Consider the following 20,534-nt stretch of genomic DNA (forward strand, 5'->3'; position numbering starts at 1 on the left):
CAGGTTCAGAGAAGGACTGAAATTATATAATTTTGGTCAAATGAGCTCTCTCCTGTCTTCAGGATCCATAATTAAAACTTCAGTTTTGTCTGGTTGAGCTGTAAGACGTTTGGTGTTATGGTCTGACTGATTTATTTTAGGTTTTGAGTTATTCTTTAAAAATTACTAAATGAATAACTAATTTAGTTTTCCTTCATTTCCTCTCTTTCCTGCAATTTCTTTTGAGATCTTTGATTTGTTCATTTATCCACAGTGGTGTGGGTTTGGGTTTTATTATTTTAGATTTGAGTGGAGCTACAGCATCGAGGACTGACTTAAGTTTGCCTTTAAAATGATCCACAATAAAATCCCAGGAAGCAGGTCAAATCTGAGCAGGAGTTTGGTTTAAAATATCAATAAAATTTGCAGTCACTTCAGAAATAATATATCGCTTCCTCATAATTATGACATATGCATTCATTTTTTTGTCATCTTATGTCTGACAAGAAGGAAAATATCCAGATTTCATCTTTTTTCTATAAGTAAAAATTATTTTCCACACCTTTTTTCCATGATAATATGATAGCAGATGCTGCTTTTGCAGATTCCTGATTGTGTTTCAGCTGCTGTTGAACTACACGTGCTTTAGTGCACAAGCAAACTGAAAGCTGACAGCTGATTTTCACTTTTTCACCTTTCTAAATGCTGACAGCTGGCTTGCATTATTAACTATGCAGCATCTGTTTGGATTTCACAAGCTCATCCCCCTCCTACTCCTCCCCATCAGGCCTGCAGGACTCAGCTCTCTGTGGCGCTAATGAAGGTAGAAGACAAGAAAGACTGTAGGAAAATACTGTTAAAAAAGGATAAAAAGCGAGTGTGTACACTGGACTTCCTGACTTCAGTCAGTCATTAGGGCTGGTTTTGGTTTTGACAGACCACCAGCATCACATTTGGTCTCAACCCACTAACAGAACTGCTGAGAAAAAGTTCTCACGAATTGTACTAAAATGTGACACATCGGTATGTCAATGTTACACTTTTGCAGACCTCTGGCATTTGTAATGTTCTCATGAATATGTATTTCATGATAATTGCTCTAATCTAATGTTCAGTTGCACAGTCAGTTTTACCCTTTCACCAGCTGTCAAACCAAAGAGAATGGATGGTGCGGTGTGGGTTACGTGTGGCATTAATACACAACTTTTTTTCATCAATCACTTTGAGGCCTTCAAGCCCTTTTAAAAACTAACCTCATTTAATAGGCGCACATAAATGGATATGGCCAAAAAAATTTGTTGTAGCATGTTATTATCCTTGTCACAGAATTTTACTTTCCTCAAAATAAAGATAACTCGCTGAAATGGAAATCATGCTTTTTCATTCAAGTTCAAATCAGTTTCATACACATGCCGCAAAAACCAGATTAGTCTAAGAGGAAAATGTACCCCCCCATCCTCAATTTTAATAAAGAAATCCAAGAAAAGCAAGAAGTTTAAACTAATCAGAAAGCCCTGGGGTCAAAACTGCAGTTTCTTGAATGACCACATGAAAATAAATGAGGGGAGGAGATGGTGTAAGGAAAACTATCTCAGCCAACTGAAAGTGGTGAACCACACCTCTGAGATACGCCCTGCAACCTTAACCAGAATAAAAATAATAATATAAAAAAAAAAAAAAAAAAAAAAAAATGCTTGGATAAATAATTGAAGGTCACTTGGGCACTAATCATTGGATGTGACTGTTCCTGGAGTCTCAGGTAGTCAAATACATAGAAAGATTTCTGACTTAGTGGTGGCCATGATTAGTATCTCCTTTAGCAAGCTCAGGAGCATCCTTCAAGGCAACTCTCTGGGATTCATGTAAATAAATATGAGAAGAGGGTAAGCATGTGTAGGGTAGATAAATAGCCTGTGACAGCATCTTTTATTTATCTCTTTTTTTATATATATAAACAACCTTAATAAATAAGTTAAATGTCATGTTATATCTTATTAAGTCAAATATGATATATTTTCTATAGAACATGACCATAAGATATATGACAAAGTAACTAAGGTGCTTTATATGGTTATTTGAACATTAGTGCATGCTTAGTGTTCAGCATATTTATTGCAGAGAGGTAAAAAAATTCTGTTCTCCTCAACCCCAAGATATTTTCCATCAGGACCAAGGAATAGAGCTTAGATAAAAACTATGAGATAATTCTTGGTTTGACCATTATGCTGTAACCCTGGTTTTTACTTTGTTTCCTCCACTGTAGACAAAACGCAAGAGTTAATTATTGATTTCAGAAAAAAAAGGGGAATAGTCTCTCCAGTGGTCATCAAAGGCCAGGCTATTGAAATAGTTGAAAGTTATAAGTGTCTGGAAGTTCATCTGGACCATAAATTGAACTGGAGGAGGAACAGTGAAGCTGTCTTCAAAAAGGCCCAGTCCAGACTGTTCTTTCTGAGAAAGCTTCATTCTTTTGATGTGAGCAGGAGGCTCCTGTCTGTCTTTTATCAGGGAATCGTGGCCAGTGTCTTGTTTTATGCTGTACTTTGTTGGGGTGGGAGCATCACTATGGAAGACAAAAGCCAAATGAACAAACTGATTAAAAAGGCCAGCTCCGTGGTGGGGCTGAGCCTGGACTCTGTGGACATTATTGTGGACAAGAGGATGAGGACTAAACTAAGAACTGTTCTGTCTCTCACACACCATCCTCTCCACAGCGTTTTTAGTGAACTTAGGCGCTCTTTTAGTGGGCGAATGGTGATGCCTCGGTGCTCAACTGAACGCTTAAGAAAGTCTTTTGTTCCTACTGCTGTGTGCTTTTATAATGAGCACTTTTTATGAAATAATTTATGGTTGACATTTATTGTATTTGTATGTCTTTATGGTTGTGTTTGTGTTGCACTGATGTTGTAATGGTGTGTAGCAGAGTCTATTAATGTAGTGTTTATGTTGTCTGTTTTTTATTTGTGTGTAAACCGTCCTTGGCAATTTAGTTTTCCCCCACGGGATTAATAAAGCTATCTATCTATCTATCTATCTATCTATCTATCTATCTATCTATCTATCTATCTATCTATCTATCTATCTATCTATCTATCTATCTATCTATCTATCTATCTATCTATCTATCTATCTATCTATCTATCTATCTATCTATCTGTCTATCTGTCTATCTGTCTGTTTGTCTATCTAATGAATTCCCCAGTTAATGCTCATTCTTTATTAGTTCACTTCCTCATCACCTTGTCCAGTATTCACTAATTCACTGGTTTCCTTGCTCCTTGCTGCATGTGAACAGGTTAAACTTGGATGAAGATTGTACTCTGTTAAAATGACCACAATCCTGAACATGTAATTTTAAGTTTAAAACTTAAAGAGGCATGCTTATTTTTCAGGCGGGCTGCTTAATGTTTTTCTAAGATGTGAGTGCTTTTGCCTACTGTGTTGCTTGGAGCATTATCCTGCAGCGCTTCACTGAACATTTAAAAAGCCCACCCCCATCCCTGCATCCAAATGGTGAGTCTAAGACTACAAGCCTCTATATTTGTCATTCCCCAGTGTCCACAGGCTAACCCTTTGAGGTTTGGTTGAGGTCAGAGTTGAGCTGCAGCCTTTAACTTTATTCTCTGTATTAACTTAATCTCTGAAATTATGTTCAGCAACAAACAATTTAATTAATACTAGCAATTTACAACACAGACACATGACAAAGTAATTAAATCAAAATCACGAGTTTAAGGTAGTTTTAAAGAATGAGGTTATTTGTTGCATATTATATATCCTTGTTTTTCATTTATTTATGAAAAACATTTATGAAAAATTCAACTTGAAAACACTCCCGTACATTAACAAATCAGTGATAAATGAGTTAAAATGTGTTGTCAGTTACAGAAGATGTTCAACACGAGAAAAAACATTTGAGTGCCCATATTCGAGGGAACTTGTCAGATTATGTAATACATCTAAGATCAAGTTTCCTGAGGAGACAGTGGGTCTGAAATAAAATGCAAACATGTCACCATAGATACAGAGTCTTGTGATGAATGAAGGGGAGAGTGTGATGGCTGCAACCTTGGTTCTCCCTGATACACTCCAACAATAAATCAACTGGCTTACTGCACCAATTGGTTTCAGTAAAATCTGTGACCATCTAATTTTTGATTTGCATTTTGATTTATTTATAGTACCATATGCAAATATTATCATCTCAAAATGATTTGTTACAGAAAGGTTTAGTCTATTATTTCAATTTTTAATGACTGTTTATTCGTCCTCTGCCTTAAATGAAGAAAGAGAATAATGTGATGCACCAGTACTTGAAAGAATAATTATAAGTAAACATATTTGCATATTCTCTTGAATAATGTGCTCTTGATCTTCTGTAAGTCTTTTGTATTTATATTTATCTTTAATGAGCAAAACAGATAAATAAAAACACTGGCCTTGACTTTTGAGCACCAAGTTCTAATCAGTTCATCACTGAGCTAATGTGAAGGTTGAGCTTAATTTGACAATTCTGCAGGCATTCCTTCAAGTCAAACCAAAAAAAAACGTAAAGCCACTCGAACATGGATCTCTCATAGCCTTACAAGTGATATAGTTTCTGTTATATTTGTTAGAGCCTGTCGAGATCAGCCTTTCTTAAACTGGGAGTCCCAGTGCCAACAAGGTTCCCAAGATAATTTCAGGGGGTGGCCGGATCATTAGAAAAAAAAAAAAAAAAAAAAAAAAAAAAAAAAAAAAAAATATATATATATATATATATATATATATATATATATATAAAACCAAAATTTATCAAATAAATTTGGGATTTTTATTGTGGCTGTCGAAAGTTAGTGCCCAATCGGATCAAGTCTAGTGGAATATCCTTGTGTGAATGCACCCTAAATCACACAGTACATGAACCAAAACTGACTGGATGCACAAGGTGTGGCCTACAAAGTAGCTTAATTTTCTTTTTGGCTAGGGATTTTAAAATATTGTTGTATAGTAGATTTTCATTACCTTAATTTATTCCTGGTTTTAAAAATTTGTGTTTTCAAGCTCCCAAAATGCCAGTTCCATGGGAACAAAATGTCTAAAAAAAGTTAAGTGGATACACCACACCTTGTCTCTGTGTGGACATGGTCTTAATTTCAACATTCACACTGGCTCTGTACAGTCAAAGGTCTAGATGATGGAGGTTATATCTACAAAGCAGCAAAGCTCTTGCAGGCCATTTATGACTGTCAAGGGCATCGAATGTCACTGCAACACCTGCCAGATGCCACAGATAAACACATTAATTTTAAATGGCCTTTGTTGGAACTCTGGCACCCCTGGAGTGACTGTGTCCAAAAATGTTTCAGAGGAAAAAAAAATTTACTTGAATTTGAGAATTGATGTGAGAAGGCAAATTAGTACTTTGTGTATGTTTACATGTCCTCCATATACATAACATAGCATTATTCCCAATCAATAACATATTGATATATATATGCTATTTGTGATGCTGTAAGGTAGGTGTTTCCAGTCTACCTTTTTTAATTGTTCACCTACAAAATTCAGAAGTTTCTCTGTGATTTTAAGGTAATTATGGCATTTCTGGTTCTTTACAATCCCAGAATGCCCAGCAAATTATAACAATTACTGTTTATCTGGGATCTCTGTTAGTTAAAAACAACTATACTTCATTATTTCTGTGTATCCAACTCAGATCTTTGTGGTAAATCCTGCTTCTTTCCATAAAATTTGTTTTTCTGAAATTATAGCTACTTTCCCTGAGCCTCATGGTTAATATTTAAACAGACAGGAGAAGGTTTGTTATGATTTATGTACTCTAATAACGCCGGAGGAGTTAGGGGAGCATGAAGATCACCATTTGGTGACAGTGTTCCCCTCCATCTATGTAAGTTTTAAAAAAAAATTGTAGAGAATTGAGAGCCCATTAAACAACAAACAAAATTCCCCAAAATAAACAAAAAATATTTTTTTTATGCACTGCTCTACTCCTTGTAGCTTCACTTGCATTAAGTGTTCAAATGTGCAAAACTGCTCTGAGGGTTTTTTCAATTCAGATGAAAGCATGCACCTTCTCTTCAATGGTCAGTTGTTAGTTGTATGTGACCTCAAGTAGATTATGTTCTTTTAAAAAAATTTTTTTTTTTTTTTTAGTTTAAACAAGAATCAACATAACGCATGACAGCTACACAGTACACAAACACAAAAGAACAAAGAGCAAAAAGCAAAATAAAATAAAATAAAATAAAACAAAACATTGTTTTTGCATCAGATATACAAAGCACAGTCCACATTTCATTACATGCACCATCATATATAAGTGGTAGAAGATGAGTAGGCACATAATACAATGTACATGGAAATGATGAAACTAATTCTTGGAAATGAAATTAGAAGCTTCTCAAGAAGTATGCAGTTTGATGCAAAATCTCACTGATTAGTTTGGCGATGTGAGTCCAAAATCTAGAGGTAGGTCTGCGCTCCTAAAATAGGAATAGGTCCCCCTGTCTGATTTACACTTTATGCAAGGGGAAGATATTGTTCTATCTATTAATGCAAAACAACTGGTGTGAAATGCAATCTATAAAGTATCTTGTACTGGGTTTCCCTCAGCCTATTACATGTAGATGTTGTTCTTATCACATCTATTGCCTCTTTCCAGTCATCCAGAATAAATTCAATACCCAAGTCATTTGTGTTATGGGAAGCATATGAGAACAAAAAACAGAAATAAACTACTTTAAACATTAACAGTTTATCAGAAATGTTTTGATTTCATTAAGGTATGGAGCAGTTGCGGGGAAATTATTAGGGAAAATATAAAGTGTCTTACTTGTAAATAGCCCCCAAAATTTGTGACATGGGAATTTCCAACATCTCCGGTAACTGCTGAAAGGACATAAGGGTGTTTTCTTTAAACAGATAACAAAGTACATCACTACCCGTATCGCACCATACAGAAAACAGAGATGAGCTGACACCTGCAAGGAAGTCTGGGTTGTGAGTAATAAGGGACAGTGGGAATTTCCTGTTCTTTTTCCCCAGGCATTTAGATATATTGTGCCACACTCTGATGCTATTGTAGATAACAGGATTATGTTTTATTTATTATTGATATTATTTGCCCTACAGGTGACCAAAATTCATGGGGAGCATTGATAATATATATATATATACAGTGTGTGCAGAATTATTAGGCAAGTTGTATTTTTGAGGATTAATTTTATTATAGAACAACAACTATGTTCACAATGAACAAAAAAGACTCATAAATATCAAAGCTGAATATGTTTGGAAGTTGGAGTGGGGCTTTTTTAGTTTTAGTATCTTAGGAGGATATCTGTGTGTGCAGGTGACTATTACTGTGCATAATTATTAGGCAACTTAACAAAAACCAAATATATACCCATTTCACTTGTTTATTTTCACCAGGGAAACCAATATAACAACTCAAAATTTACAAATATACATTTCTGGCATTCAAAAACAAAACAAAAACAAATCAGTGACCAATATAACCATCTTTCTTTGCGCGGACACTCAAAAGCCTGCCATCCATAGATTCTGTCAGTGTCTTGATCTGTTCACGATCAACATTGAGTGCAGCAGCAACCACAGCCTCCCAGACCCTGTTCAGAGAGGTGTACTGTTTTCCCTCCCTGTAGATCTCACATTTGATGAGGGACCACAGGTTCTCTATGGGGTTAAGATCAGGTGAACAAGGAGGCCATGTCATTATTTTTTCTTCTTTTAGACCTTTTCTGGCCAGCCACACAGTGGAGTACTTGGATGCGTGTGATGGAGCATTGTCCTGCATGAAAATCATGTTTTTCTTGAACGATGCTGACTTCTTCCTGTACCACTGCTTGAAGAAGGTGTCTTCCAGAAACTGGCAGTAGGACTGGGAGTTGAGCTTGACTCCATCCTCAACCTGAAAAGGTCCCACAAGCTCATCTTTGATGATACCAGCCCATACCAGTATCCCACCTCCACCTTGCTGGCGTCTGAGTCGGAGTGGAGCTCTCTGCCCTGTACTGATCCAGCCACGGGCCCATCCATCTGGCCCATCAAGACTCACTCTCATTTCATCAGTCCATAAAACCTTAGAAAAATCAGTCTTATGATACTTCTTGGCCCAGTCTTGACATTTTATCTTGTGTGTCTTGTTCAGTGGTGGTCGTTTTTCAGCCTTCCTTACCTTGGCCATGTCCCTGAGTATTGCACACCTTTTGCTTCTTGGCACTCCAGTGATGTTGCAGCTCTGAAATATGGCAAAACTGGTGGCCAATGGCATCTTGGCAGCTTCACGCTTGATTTTCCTCAGTTCATGGGCAGTTATTTTGCGCCTTGTTTTTTCAACACGCTTCTTGCGACCCTGTTGACTATTTTGAATGAAACGCTTGATTGTTCGATGATCACGCCTCAAAAGCTTGGCAATTTTAAGAGTGCTGCATCCCCCTGCAAGACATCTCACTATTTTTGACTTTTCAGAGTCCGTCAAAACTCTCTTCTGACCCATTTTGCCAAAGGAATGGAAGTTGCCTAATAATTATGCACACCTGATATAGGGTGTTGATGTCATTAGACCACACCCCTTCTCATTACAGAGATGCACATCACCTGATATGCTAAATTGGTAGTAGGCTTTCAAGCCTGTACCGGTTGGAGTAGAACAACATGCATAAAGAGGATGATGTGGTCAAAATACCCATTTGCCTAATATTTCTGCACACACTGTATATATATATATATATATATATATATATATATATATATATATACACTACCGTTCAAAAGTTTGGGGTCACTCCCTATTAAATCCATAGGCAAAGTGACCCCAAACTTTTGAACGGTAGTGTATATATATATATATATATATATATATATATATATATATACAGTGTGTGCAGAAATATTAGCCAAACTTTTGAACGGTAGTGTGTGTGTATATATACATATATATATATATACAGTATATATATATGTATATATATATATATATATATATGTATGCATTAGGAAAGGTACCAAAGAAGAAGAATAAAGACAAGCACAACAAATGTAGGAATTACATGAGCTTTTGAAGAAAGATTATATGCAAATGTTTGGGTGGTTGGAAACAACTTTATAGTTGTGCACTGCCACTGCACAACGGTGCCTTAAACTGACGTTGGCTCGTGGGAGTGCGCTATGAACTCAGCACTGCCCACTAGTGGAGGAATTGGCTAAACAACCATGAAAATGCAAAGCAGGCATGGAAATATGAGGATGTCGATGCATGACAACGTTTGAAATGGATGTTGCTTTTTATGCATGTAAGGGAGTATAAATGGGCCTTTAGTTAAATAAGCATCTGCTAGGGGTATAGATGACATGGGAGAAGATTCATTTTAATAAGACTAATTCAGCCAAAAAATGACAAAGGAAGATTTTGCCAATGTTCTAAGTCTTTTTAACTGCACCGCAGACTGGTGTGAAATTTAATTTCCACAGCTCCTTCAAGACAGGAGGAAACCAGCAGCTGACCATGTAAATGGAAAATCATTTCTAATCTCAGTATTGCTCAAGCCTCCAAGTGGCATGGCCTTTAGTTTATCAAAATTGATCTTATAGCCAGATATAGCACTAAACTCATTAAAAATAGTCATGATAGCTGTAATAGATAATCTATAAGATGACACAAACAGGAGAATGTCATCAGCATACACGGCAATATTATGCTCCATGTTTCCCATTCAGACACCCTTTCCTTTTGCATGAAATTGGACGGTCTTTGCCAAAGGTTCTGACGCCATGGCAAAGAGGACATAATAGATATTCCTGGCGGACACCTCTGGCCACAGGAAAAGGCTTCAGTTGATGGCCATCAGTTATGACAATAGCCTTTGGTGCATGAAATATAAGCTGAGTCAATTTCATAAAGTCTCCCCCCAATCCAAACCTTTCTATAATATTAAACAAGTAGCAAAATTCAACCCTGTCGAAAGCCTTTCGGCATCAAGTGAAATAGCTAATAATAATAAGCTTTTTTTTTCTGAGAAGTGTATTGTACAATATTGGAAGCCTCCAGACATTGATAGAACAATATCAGCCATGAATGAAAGCTGTATGATCAGGATTTATAAGGACTGGAAGCAAACTCTCCAAAATCCTTGTAACAAGTTTTGAAAGCAATTTGTTTTCAACTGTTTGCTGTCAAATTGGTCTGTAGAACCAACAAAGATCTGAAGGCTTATTTCTCTTCAAAATAACATAGGTGTGGGCAAGGTTTAAAGTAGAGGGGAGGCAACCCTTGTTATTTAAAGCAACTGAAATAAATATATGTGAGAGGGTTGGCTACAAACTTGCAAAATGTCTTGTAAAAATCTGTGCCAAAGCCATTTGGACCTGGTGCTTTACCTCTTTTGAGATGACAGATGTTTTCTAAAATGTCATCTTTAATAACTGGTCTGCATAATGCAGCCCTCAGGTCATTTGAAAGAGGTGGGATTGCTATCTTATCAAGAAATTTCCACCTAACCTCAGGAGAGCTACAGTCTGAGCTATAAAGATTTGCATAAAACAGTCTAATAATTGTGTTTGATATCTGTTGATTTACATGACCTGAACCCATGTTTGTCTAAGAGAGAAGGGATTAAATTGGAATCGGCCACTTGTGACACGAACAAGAATCCGACCAGGTTTGTTTCCTGATTCAAATAGTTTATGTAGGGAAAAGAATATCTGACATCCTGCCTTTTGTGTTAATATCTGTATCAAGACAGAATGTGCTGCCTCTAAGTGTTATATCCATATGTATTTGATGAGAGCCTGAATTAGGTCTCAAGATCGAGTACCATTTCCTCTAGCTCTAATTGTCTCTTTAAACCTCCTTTTTGTGCTACAACACGAGCGGGGGATGTGGGATTGTTACTTGATAAAATTAAATAATTTTATTACTTTTAGTAATGGAAGCTAAGCAGAGGGAGGATGTGTCCAAGCAGGTGTTGCTTACACAGTTAAAATCACTTTCTGTTAGTATATATGAAGAGGGCATGATGCCAGGTCTTCAAGAAGTTATGAAGAACAAAGAACTTCATGGATGTTTGGAGCACACACATTACCAAAAACAACAAAGTCACCATATAAAGAGCCAGAGAGGAGCAGATAACGACCTTCTTTGTCAGATGTCTATCAAGAGTAAAGTGCAAACAGCGATGTAAAAGAATGGCTGCCCCTCTGCTTTTTTAATTATATGAGGAGTGAAACACCTGGCCCGCCCAGCTCCTCTGTAATTTGATATATTCTGAATCAGAGAGGTGAGTTTCCAGGTGAAAGGCTATCTGACACTTCTCTTCCTTAAAGAAGGAGAGAATTTTCTGACGTCTGATAACATGGTTAACACCTTTCACATTAAGAGTAATTATTTTAGGATCACTCATACCTAATTTTCATATTGTGCAATGATGTGACAGCAGACAGCAAAGGATTAATGTGGAACAATTCATTCAAGAATTCAGTAGCAAGCAGCTTAAATAAGGTAAATACTACACTAAAAAAGGAAAATGAGGCTCCATCCCCAGACAATAGTCACTAACCTGATACAAAACAAGCCCCTACAAAACCATAAGGTTTTTTATATGTGGTCTATGAAATAATAGGACTAAAGCAATGCTCATTTAAGCTATAAAAAATAATGTCAAATGCAATTAAAAACGGACAAATCCTTGGATTTTTTTCCCATTTACTTTGAAATGAATTTATCATTTCTTGCCTTGCCCCCTTGTGTGTCACCCATGGGAGCAAAAATGCCCTGTTTGAAACCATGTAGCGCTGTATGAAATAATACAAAAGGATTTTTGTAGAACAAGTTATCCCTGGGGGTGTGATGTAAATCCCATCATGATCTTCACTTCTCAGAACTGTGAGTGTGTGTACATAACGCTTTATAACACTGCAGTCAAATAATCATATTTAAATGCACCAAGAGATAAACATCTACATCGTGAAACATCAAACATCCTTGTCAGGCATGTTCTCAAATCTAATTAATTTACCAGGACTATTGATTATTCTGCAGCATCTGCATGAAAACCTTTCAGTGTCAAATTCAGAGAAATAAGGACAGGTCTGTGCAAGTATTTAGAGTCATGGATATAAATTAAACTTCTTTCTAGAAGCATGAATCATATCAGTTTTAATCTGCAGGAGCAGATTTTTTTTTCTAGAATTTCTAATGTTATTATAACTTATTAAATGTGAGAGCTCCCCCTAGTGATTCGATCTAAGATCACAATAAAAAAGTACACGAGATCAGCAGCAGTAATTAAGCATGAATAATCCCACCTGTGTTTAGTTAAATGGGCAGAAATTAATCGGAGAATAATCACTCAATGAACATGGTGGCAAAACACAATGAATCCTACTCCATCTTCCCCAACGGCTGGTGATGAATGCAGCGAGTAAGGGAGTGTGCCCTGAGGTTGACGCCTGTGGTAGAGGCTAGACAGGGAGGCTAAAGTCTTGGTTCCCATGGAAACCATTGTATTTCCCTCCCTTGTGATTGGTGCTGCTGGCATGAGCAAGTAACTGCTATTTCTGTCATGATTCAACACCTCAGACACGAGCACGGTCACAGGATACACACACATTAATAAACACAAAGACTCCTTTATACTTACTTTGCCTCTTTAAAATGCCTCACTAGTATTGCTGTCATCACATCTTAAATTATTGTACATTAAACCTATTACTTATATGCATCACATACTGCCTCAGTCCCCTCTAGATATCGAAACATATCCCAGGGAAAAAAAATTATATCTGATTTTTTATCCAAAAGATCATATGAGCAGCAGTAGAAACCTGATCATCACACTGTACCTGGCAACAAAAGCCAACATCAGGTTGTGAAATAACAGTGGCACAGTAATTGGATCAATGAATTAATATCTGTTCAAATGAGCAATTGATTTACCAGTAAAAAGAAGCAATGACTCATGAACTAATCAGGGTTTATGGAGCTTCATGCCCAGTGATGAATGAATCCATCAGAAAGCATGTTGCATGAAAGAAAGATGTTCTCTGGTAAATCCATGCATGTAAATACAGCATCATAGAAAAGTACTCAAATATAAAAGGACTAGTAGAGTTGACAAATACAACATCAACCTCCAAACATCAAAAGGTTTTTTTTTGTGTCCAAAACACATTGTTATAAATCATCTCATATGGCACTATTCCCAAAAATAAAATTCAAAGGTAAAAAAGAAATAAAGAACAGATCTTCCCAGATACAAAAACAGTGGCCTACTGAGTTTAAAGACCAAAACTGCATAGATATGTAAAGAAAATACACACAATTACTCTACACTGGCAGGAGGATTTCCATTCTCGAATTCCTTGTCTAATTCGAATAACTTGGTTTGAATTTAACCAGTAATTACCTCAACTTAGATATTTGTGTAATTTTATTGCAAAGGAAGCACCAGAATTAACCTTTTCAGTGAGTAGAAAATTGTTCTTGTGAGATTTTACCCAGTACTTATTTCTAAACAAACTTTAACATATAAAGTTATTTTTAATATATATTTGTGTTATTAAAGCTTTATACCTGTTTGTTTAGTTTAATCCAAAATAGCTCCATTGGCACAACAAGACAAAAAGTAAAGTAAAGGAAACAAACATTTTTCTTGATATTGAGTACACATAAATCTTGTAGTGTTCACTGCTCTCTTGTAGTATTGTTGCTCTTTTCTGAAGTCTGATTACATTTGTTTCAAATGTTTTAGCTGTTTCAGACAATGCATTTAAGTGTTAATTTCTTGCACACAAGCAAACTACTGAAAAAGCTGTGTAGATGTATATTTTGTGGGCCAAACTCCTGTAAATATTAGTCTCAGCTTCTTAACGTTAACCCCTGGGATTCTTTACTTCACTACAAATCAATAATCCAGCCTCGTGAGAAGGCTTTTGCTGGATTGAGTATTGGGAGAAATCTTGCCCTACTGAGCAGAAGTTGACAGAGAGTTGGAGAAATGCTGATCCTGAGCATAAAAATGGTTGCCAGGCCTCTTTGTGGGTCCTGATATGACCTTCAACAAGATCACTTGAGGGGGTAAAAAGCAGAGCACTTCCTCCATGAGGACAGCTGAGGAAACAAGGCACTAAGACCCAGTGGAGAGCAGAGGAGGCTGGGTACTGCCTGCCCACCCGCTGCCTACTCTGCATGGCTCTGCAGTTGCTTTGGGCAAGTGAGGGAGCCTATGTATGAGAGTGTGTGAGGTGAGGGACTGTGTACCCCCCCTCCACCCCAATTTGTGCATCATATGCTGGAAGACATTGTTACTCCCTAAATTTTTGCTCCATTTCTTCCTTCCCAATCTGGATAGAAGAGACCTGGCGAGGAGAGGGCTGAGAGGATGGAGGTGTGTGCTGTGTTTAAAGGGAAGGGGAGAGGCGGGTGGTCAGCATGATGACAAGATGAAAGAGGCCAGGTAAGGAGGAGACAGAGGACTCTCCTCTTTCCCCTCTCCTCCTCCTCGTCTCCCTCCCTCTCTGTGACGTAGCGTGTATGAGTGTTTGCAGTGTGTGTGGGTGAGAAAGCGAAACAGGTCGGCGGTGCCTCAGCAGACTGTGAACCTGCACAGGAGGAAACAGCGTTCTTCAGACTGAGGTATGTCACTGCCTTATCATCACACACATTTCAAGCCATACCTGCTACATTAATACAGAGTTGTAGGTGGAAAGGTGGGATGAGGGCTGAATATGACTCACAAGGAAGTGTATTTTGTCATATTTTTGTATTTCAATATAAGGGGACAAAATATCTGGAGATAGATGTTTGTTTCACATGCTAAACCCTGCTTGTTACTTGTGAGTTGCTGCAGAGGAGTTAGTGCTTTGTAATGAAAGGCACACTTGAACAACAGGCTAGTTTTCTCCTCACAGTAAACAGAGTGTCATGTGCATATGATAGGGTCATATGTTTTCTAGTCAGCAGTCCAAGATTCCACACAACCTTATACTGTAGCTTTGTATGAATTTTTTTGGAGTTGTAAAACAGAGTTTGAACTTAAATTGCACTGCTGTCACTGATTTGATTACTTTACCCGGAAGACTCTGCCGAATCCCTCTTTCATTCCCTCAATAAATGGTTTTGTTTGTGCGGTTCAGACTTGATAAAATAAGGCATTTTGAAATGGTTATACTAATTAAAGGGATTTTAACAGAATAAAAAGCTCTTTGAGAGTCTAAACCTCTTCTCTTTAGGGATGATGTGGTGATACTGTTTTCCTTACAACAACCAGTGTTGATTAGAGTAACAATCCCCAGAAGGCTGCTCCAAAGTTATTGCTGCATTGCCATTGTCTATAGGTTATTCAGTTGTGCTGACGGTGACTATAACCCTTGGTTAATTTTTTATGCCTGGCATGCCTAAAAGTGGGCAGGAAAAGAAAAGGCAACTTTTAGGGACGAAGCTTGTCACATTTGTGAAGTGAAAAATTTAACCTGCAGGTGCAGCATATGGAAATGTACCAAAGCTTTGGTGCTCATTCCTCAGCTTTAACAGTGTGTGGGGTTGCATCCAAGTGAAGTTATTACAGTAAACACTTCCTACTCGACTGGCAAACAATGATTTTCACTGCTGAGAGTGATCCAGCACCATATGCATATATTTAATATGATTTAATAGAGCCTCTCATGCAAGACTTTTCAGTTTATAGAGATAAGCCTAAGGAATCGCTGTTTGCACATTTAATGGTTCATAATGTGTTTTTGTCAGTAAGAAAATTATAGGAAACCATGTCAGGATTGTCATAATATGAATAGCAGTCATTGATCCTTTCCACCCATCACTTAAGGCAGCAGGGAGCTCTGAAATGCTGAGATTTGCAGTTTATTTGCACATCCACATTTTCTTGTTCACTCACATAATGGGGACATATGGTTCAGCCTTTGCTTTTAGCTTCTCCCTGGGGTGCTGGCTGCCCTGAAAACCGACATCTGAGGATGCAGATGTCAAATATATAGTAAATCATGACCCTGGCTGTAAACAAGCGCAGGGTGTTTCAAGTCTGATGATTTTAAAGTGACAGCTAAGGGTCATTGTAACCACAAAACCATCCTTAACATTTGGATAAAATCAGTCTTCATGTTTTACATGTAAGAAAATGACAGGACATGCTCAAATGCTTGTAAACATCTGAAGTGGCAAAAACATCCATATGACTAAGAACACTGTGAACTAGTGAAAGATGAATAGTACTTTTTAAACTGTTTGCTTTGATAAAATAGTTTTTGCAGTTCTTGACTAAATAAGACTATCTCTTTCTTTAAGATCGTTCCAGTTGAGTGTGGTGTATTGAAGAGAGACAGACACCTTCAGTTTAAGCTCATCTTCAAGTGGATAAAATCTTGTGTGGTCAACTGAAGTACCAAACACTAAAGTCCATGGGAGTCAGGGCCTGTATGCTTCCAGCCACCATGGTAGAAACCATTGCCTGACCTTCTCAGTGACACCCTACGACAGGGGAGGATGGGTGATGGGCCCGTGAAATTCACCGAACTTCTTCCTATTTATCCCATCCTCTCATGGAGCGTCCCGTTACACCAAGCCCCACCTGGAACAAGTCTCTCTCCACATTTCCATCCTCACTACAGTCAAATGTTTCTAACGTGACTGTTCCCATCACAAGCAACCAAAGTGGGATAGATCTGCATCAGTCATTGGCACTGTGTGCTATGCTCATCATGGATGTTCTCACAGTGGTGGGGAACTTGGCTGTGATGGTTGTCATCACTAAAACTCCTCAGCTGCGCAAGTTTGCCTTTGTGTTCCACCTCTGTCTGGTGGACCTGCTTGCAGCGCTGTTGGTAATGCCAATGGGAATGGTGTCAGACCGGATCCTGGTGGATGAAGCACTGTGTCGGAGCTACCTCTGTTTGAGTGTGTGTCTAGTGAGTGCTGCCATCCTCACCATTTGTGCCATCAATGTGGAGCGCTACTACTACATTGTCCACCCAATGCGTCACGAGGTTAAGATGACTGTAGCGGTGGTGGTGATGGTACTGGTGGGAATCTGGATTAAAGCTGTTGTCATGTCAATACTGCCTCTGGTAGGATGGCTGATCCAGGGAACCCCGACTCTGGGTACTCCTGGAATCCTTGTTACTGGTCAGAGACACTGCTCTCTCCACTGGACAGGAGGCAGGACCACACGTCTGCTTTTCATGGTCTTCTTTACATTAATCTATTTTCTATGCCCTATGCTAATCATCTTGGTGGTCTACTGTAATATGTTTAAGGTAGCCCGAGTAGCAGCCATGCATCATGGCCCTCACCCCACTTGGATGGATACACCACGACAAAGATCTGAATCTGTCAGCAGTCATTCCACTATGGCAGCAAGCCTTGGAGGAACTGGTGCACGAACAACCCCTCAAAGGACCTTCAGTGGTGGGAAGGCCGCAGTGGTTTTAGTGGCAGTGGGAGGTCAGTTCTTCTGCTGTTGGCTGCCATATTTCTCCTTCCATCTCTACTCAGCTATAGTGTCCACCCCTCCTACCTCCCTGGCACAGCTGGAGAATGTGGTCACATGGATTGGCTATTTCTGCTTCACCTCCAACCCCTTCTTCTATGGCTGCCTAAACCGGCAAATTCGTGAGGAGCTGAGCCGTCACCTGGCTTGCCTTTTCAAGAGAGCCGGGCCCAGCGAAGGAGAACAGCTGCCCAGCCGTGAGGCTTCTATTGAGGAAAACTTTTTGCAGTTCCTTCAGGGCACTGGATGCAATCTGGAGCCCTGCAACTCTAACAGCAGAGCCAGCCCTGAGGAGCCAGAGACTGAGGGCCTTCAGGAATCAGCTGTTGAGCAGAACACGCCAGCTGACTTCCACATCCCAGGGCAGATCCTTGAGGAAACCGCAGAATTCATACAGCAGCAACAGCTGAACAATGAGCTTTGTGTCTCAGAAAACTGCTGCAAAACTGTACCAGAGCTGTAGCTGCCTTATGTACTGTCTTTTTTGCCATCGAATATTCCAATAAATATGTTTAGTTTTATTCATATTTTCTAGTATTTGTTGTTCATGCTGCAACATGCTTTGAAGATAAACACACACACACACACACACAACAACAACAACAAACTGCAAAACATGGTATCTTCTTTGAAGAATTTAAGTTATGTAGCATTTCAGTGAAAGGTATATTTGCATAAGTCTCTTTGCAGCATTACATATTTTGGAGCCATAATGCGTCAGGCTTGTGTTATGCCAACAGACTGATACAAAACCCATGATGTGTTGGTCACAGTTAAATTGAAGTGACAAATTTTTCAAAGTTTTTTTTAAACTATTGGAGCCACTCTTCTGAGTGACTGGTCCTCCTCTGTTCTAATATGCATCCTTTCATTTAGTCACTCACTTATTCACTTTTAAAAATGAGGCTTCCCATCCTCATTTCAACAAAATCTTTAAATCATCAATATGATTTTAATCATAAAGCCAATGCGCAATCTAGCATTGTCATAGCACACAATTTCTATAAGATTAAAGTAGCATTAAAGAGGTTGTACCCTAGTTGCATTTCAGTTTATTTTAAGTTCACTCAGGTTTGTGTCTTCAGAGCTAAATAAGCCCCTTGACAATCAGCTCTAGGTAAACCAGTAAAACAGAAGGCTCTCTATAGTTTATCACTGATTTAAAAACATCACGAAGTGGCCATAGAACAATCTTTACCCTGATTTATGATTGAGACTTGTTGTAGCTGCAGCTGTAAGTTTGATCAGTGAGTGAATTATCTGTTTTCACCATGTATTTATTCCACCTTTGCTTCCAAAACCATCATGAAAATAATGCATAAATGTTCCTCAGTATTTGCTAAAGAATATTCAGTGAAAATTAAAGCAAATATGAGCGAATGAGTTTGATACATTGAATGTGCTGAAGAGGATAATTTCACATCTGCTTCTGCTGCTGGTATTTAGAACAAACAGGCTGACAGTGTATTTTTAACCATTTTCCAGAATGTTATTATCATGTTTATCTGTTCTAAGTCTTGTGATTATCACCTCCTCACCAAAATGGGAGACTCGTGATTTCAGCCCCCTCTACTCAAAGACAAACACTGAGGCTGGTTTAGTTTGTTTGACGGTGGTGGTGCTCAGAGTTTGGGTTGCAGCACATTGAAAACAAATGGAATAAAACAACTGGGAACAATTTTGGACAAGCAGTCTGCATTACCCGTTGATGTCTGAACTGTTTACAGGTAAACACAGGAGGAGTGTGAGTGCTCCTGTGTTTGTGCAATAAACAACCAGGCTTGTTGTGGCTACACACAGTACACAGGTGTGACAATGCTTACACATGGAAAGCTTTACCTTTGGCCCCATTTAGCACAAATGGGAGACACTGGAGTCACTTTCTCTGATCTCAGGTTGAATACAAACAGTTTGCACATGTCACGCGAGCAGTGACAAATGTTCCAAAGACGATAACAAGGCACAATCTTCAAAAAGAAGAAGAAGGAAAAAAAAAAACATCTAAAAAGAAACCAGCCAACTAAGAAAAATAAAAGAAAAACACGTATCTTGGGTCTCTTGTCATATTTTCTCTTCCCTGCTGCCTTTATCTATTTTGGACTGTCTCAAACAGGACGGTTGGCATGATCACAAGATTCTCGACCCAAGGCATACAGGGGGGGTCCAGATCTAGCTGGGAGTCAGAACAACAAAAAGCTCCCTTTGTCAGGGGGATACATAACGTTCTTAATTTTCTTGCTGTATGACTTTGTTGAAGACTGTTTTTCAAGCAGCGCTGTCATGCCATCTTGTTTTAAAATGTTTGCTTTGCACCGACATGTGGCTGGAATTTAGTTGAAGTAAAGAGCAACGATGAACACTGAGCTGATGTGAAATCACTGCCATGGTCCTTAATGTTCCTCTGAATGTTTGTTTTTTTAATTTATTTATTAGTAATAAAACTATTGCATAAGTTCATTTTATGGCAAAAAAAAATGCCTTGATTTATCGCACCAGCGGCTGTGAACAAGGATTTAATCTCCTTAAACAGCAGCAAAACTACCCCGAGCAATCTCATGAAATGCTATAAGCTCTGTTTCTGTTGACTGAAAAGATGGAGATCCAGTTCTGAAGGTGAAAGGTGGACAATACTTCCAGCTTTCAGGAATCTTCATGTTCACTGTAAATCACCAGCCAAGTGGTTTTTCTTTCTGTATCTCTTTTTATACAAGAAAGACTGTTGGGATTTCTTTCTTTCTGTTTGTCAAAACTTCCTCTGTATATTTCCCATCAACTGAAATCATTAAAGAAACAGCAAGAATTTTAACTCGAGTGTTGTGGTGGTTGCTTCTATATGTTCAGATCAATAACCCTACAAATCACATGAGCAGTCCCAACAATCCTGTCTTTCTATCCTGCCCTCCAGTTGCCTCCTGCTTTCTGCTTCTGTGTGTCCTTATGTGTGTGTATGTGCGTTTGTTGAAAGCAGGGCTGCAGCGTCACAGAGGTGAAATGAAGCACTGAGAACAGGATGAAAGAGAAGTGACATTTTGAGGA

The 20,534-nt window shown here is 38.4% G+C and overlaps 1 protein-coding gene across 1 annotated transcript; it reads left to right on the top strand.

The window, feature by feature from the left end:
- The first annotated feature begins 14,289 nt into the window (after window positions 1-14,289).
- Window positions 14,290-20,282, top strand: gpr61 (G protein-coupled receptor 61). The gene is made up of 2 exons (XM_042002958.1): window positions 14,290-14,632; window positions 16,298-20,282. The coding sequence occupies exon 2, from the start codon at window positions 16,552-16,554 to the stop codon at window positions 17,959-17,961; it is 1,410 nt and encodes a 469-aa protein (XP_041858892.1). The 5' UTR covers window positions 14,290-14,632; window positions 16,298-16,551; the 3' UTR covers window positions 17,962-20,282.
- The last annotated feature ends 252 nt before the right edge of the window (window positions 20,283-20,534 follow it).

This window comes from Melanotaenia boesemani, chromosome 13 (assembly GCF_017639745.1).
Source record: "Melanotaenia boesemani isolate fMelBoe1 chromosome 13, fMelBoe1.pri, whole genome shotgun sequence".
Taxonomy (NCBI): domain Eukaryota; kingdom Metazoa; phylum Chordata; class Actinopteri; order Atheriniformes; family Melanotaeniidae; genus Melanotaenia; species Melanotaenia boesemani.

Bases quoted from the DNA above. Each gene is read 5' to 3' on its own strand.
- gpr61 (XM_042002958.1), top strand. From the start codon at position 16,552: ATGGAGCGTCCCGTTACACCAAGCCCCACCTGGAACAAGTCTCTCTCC.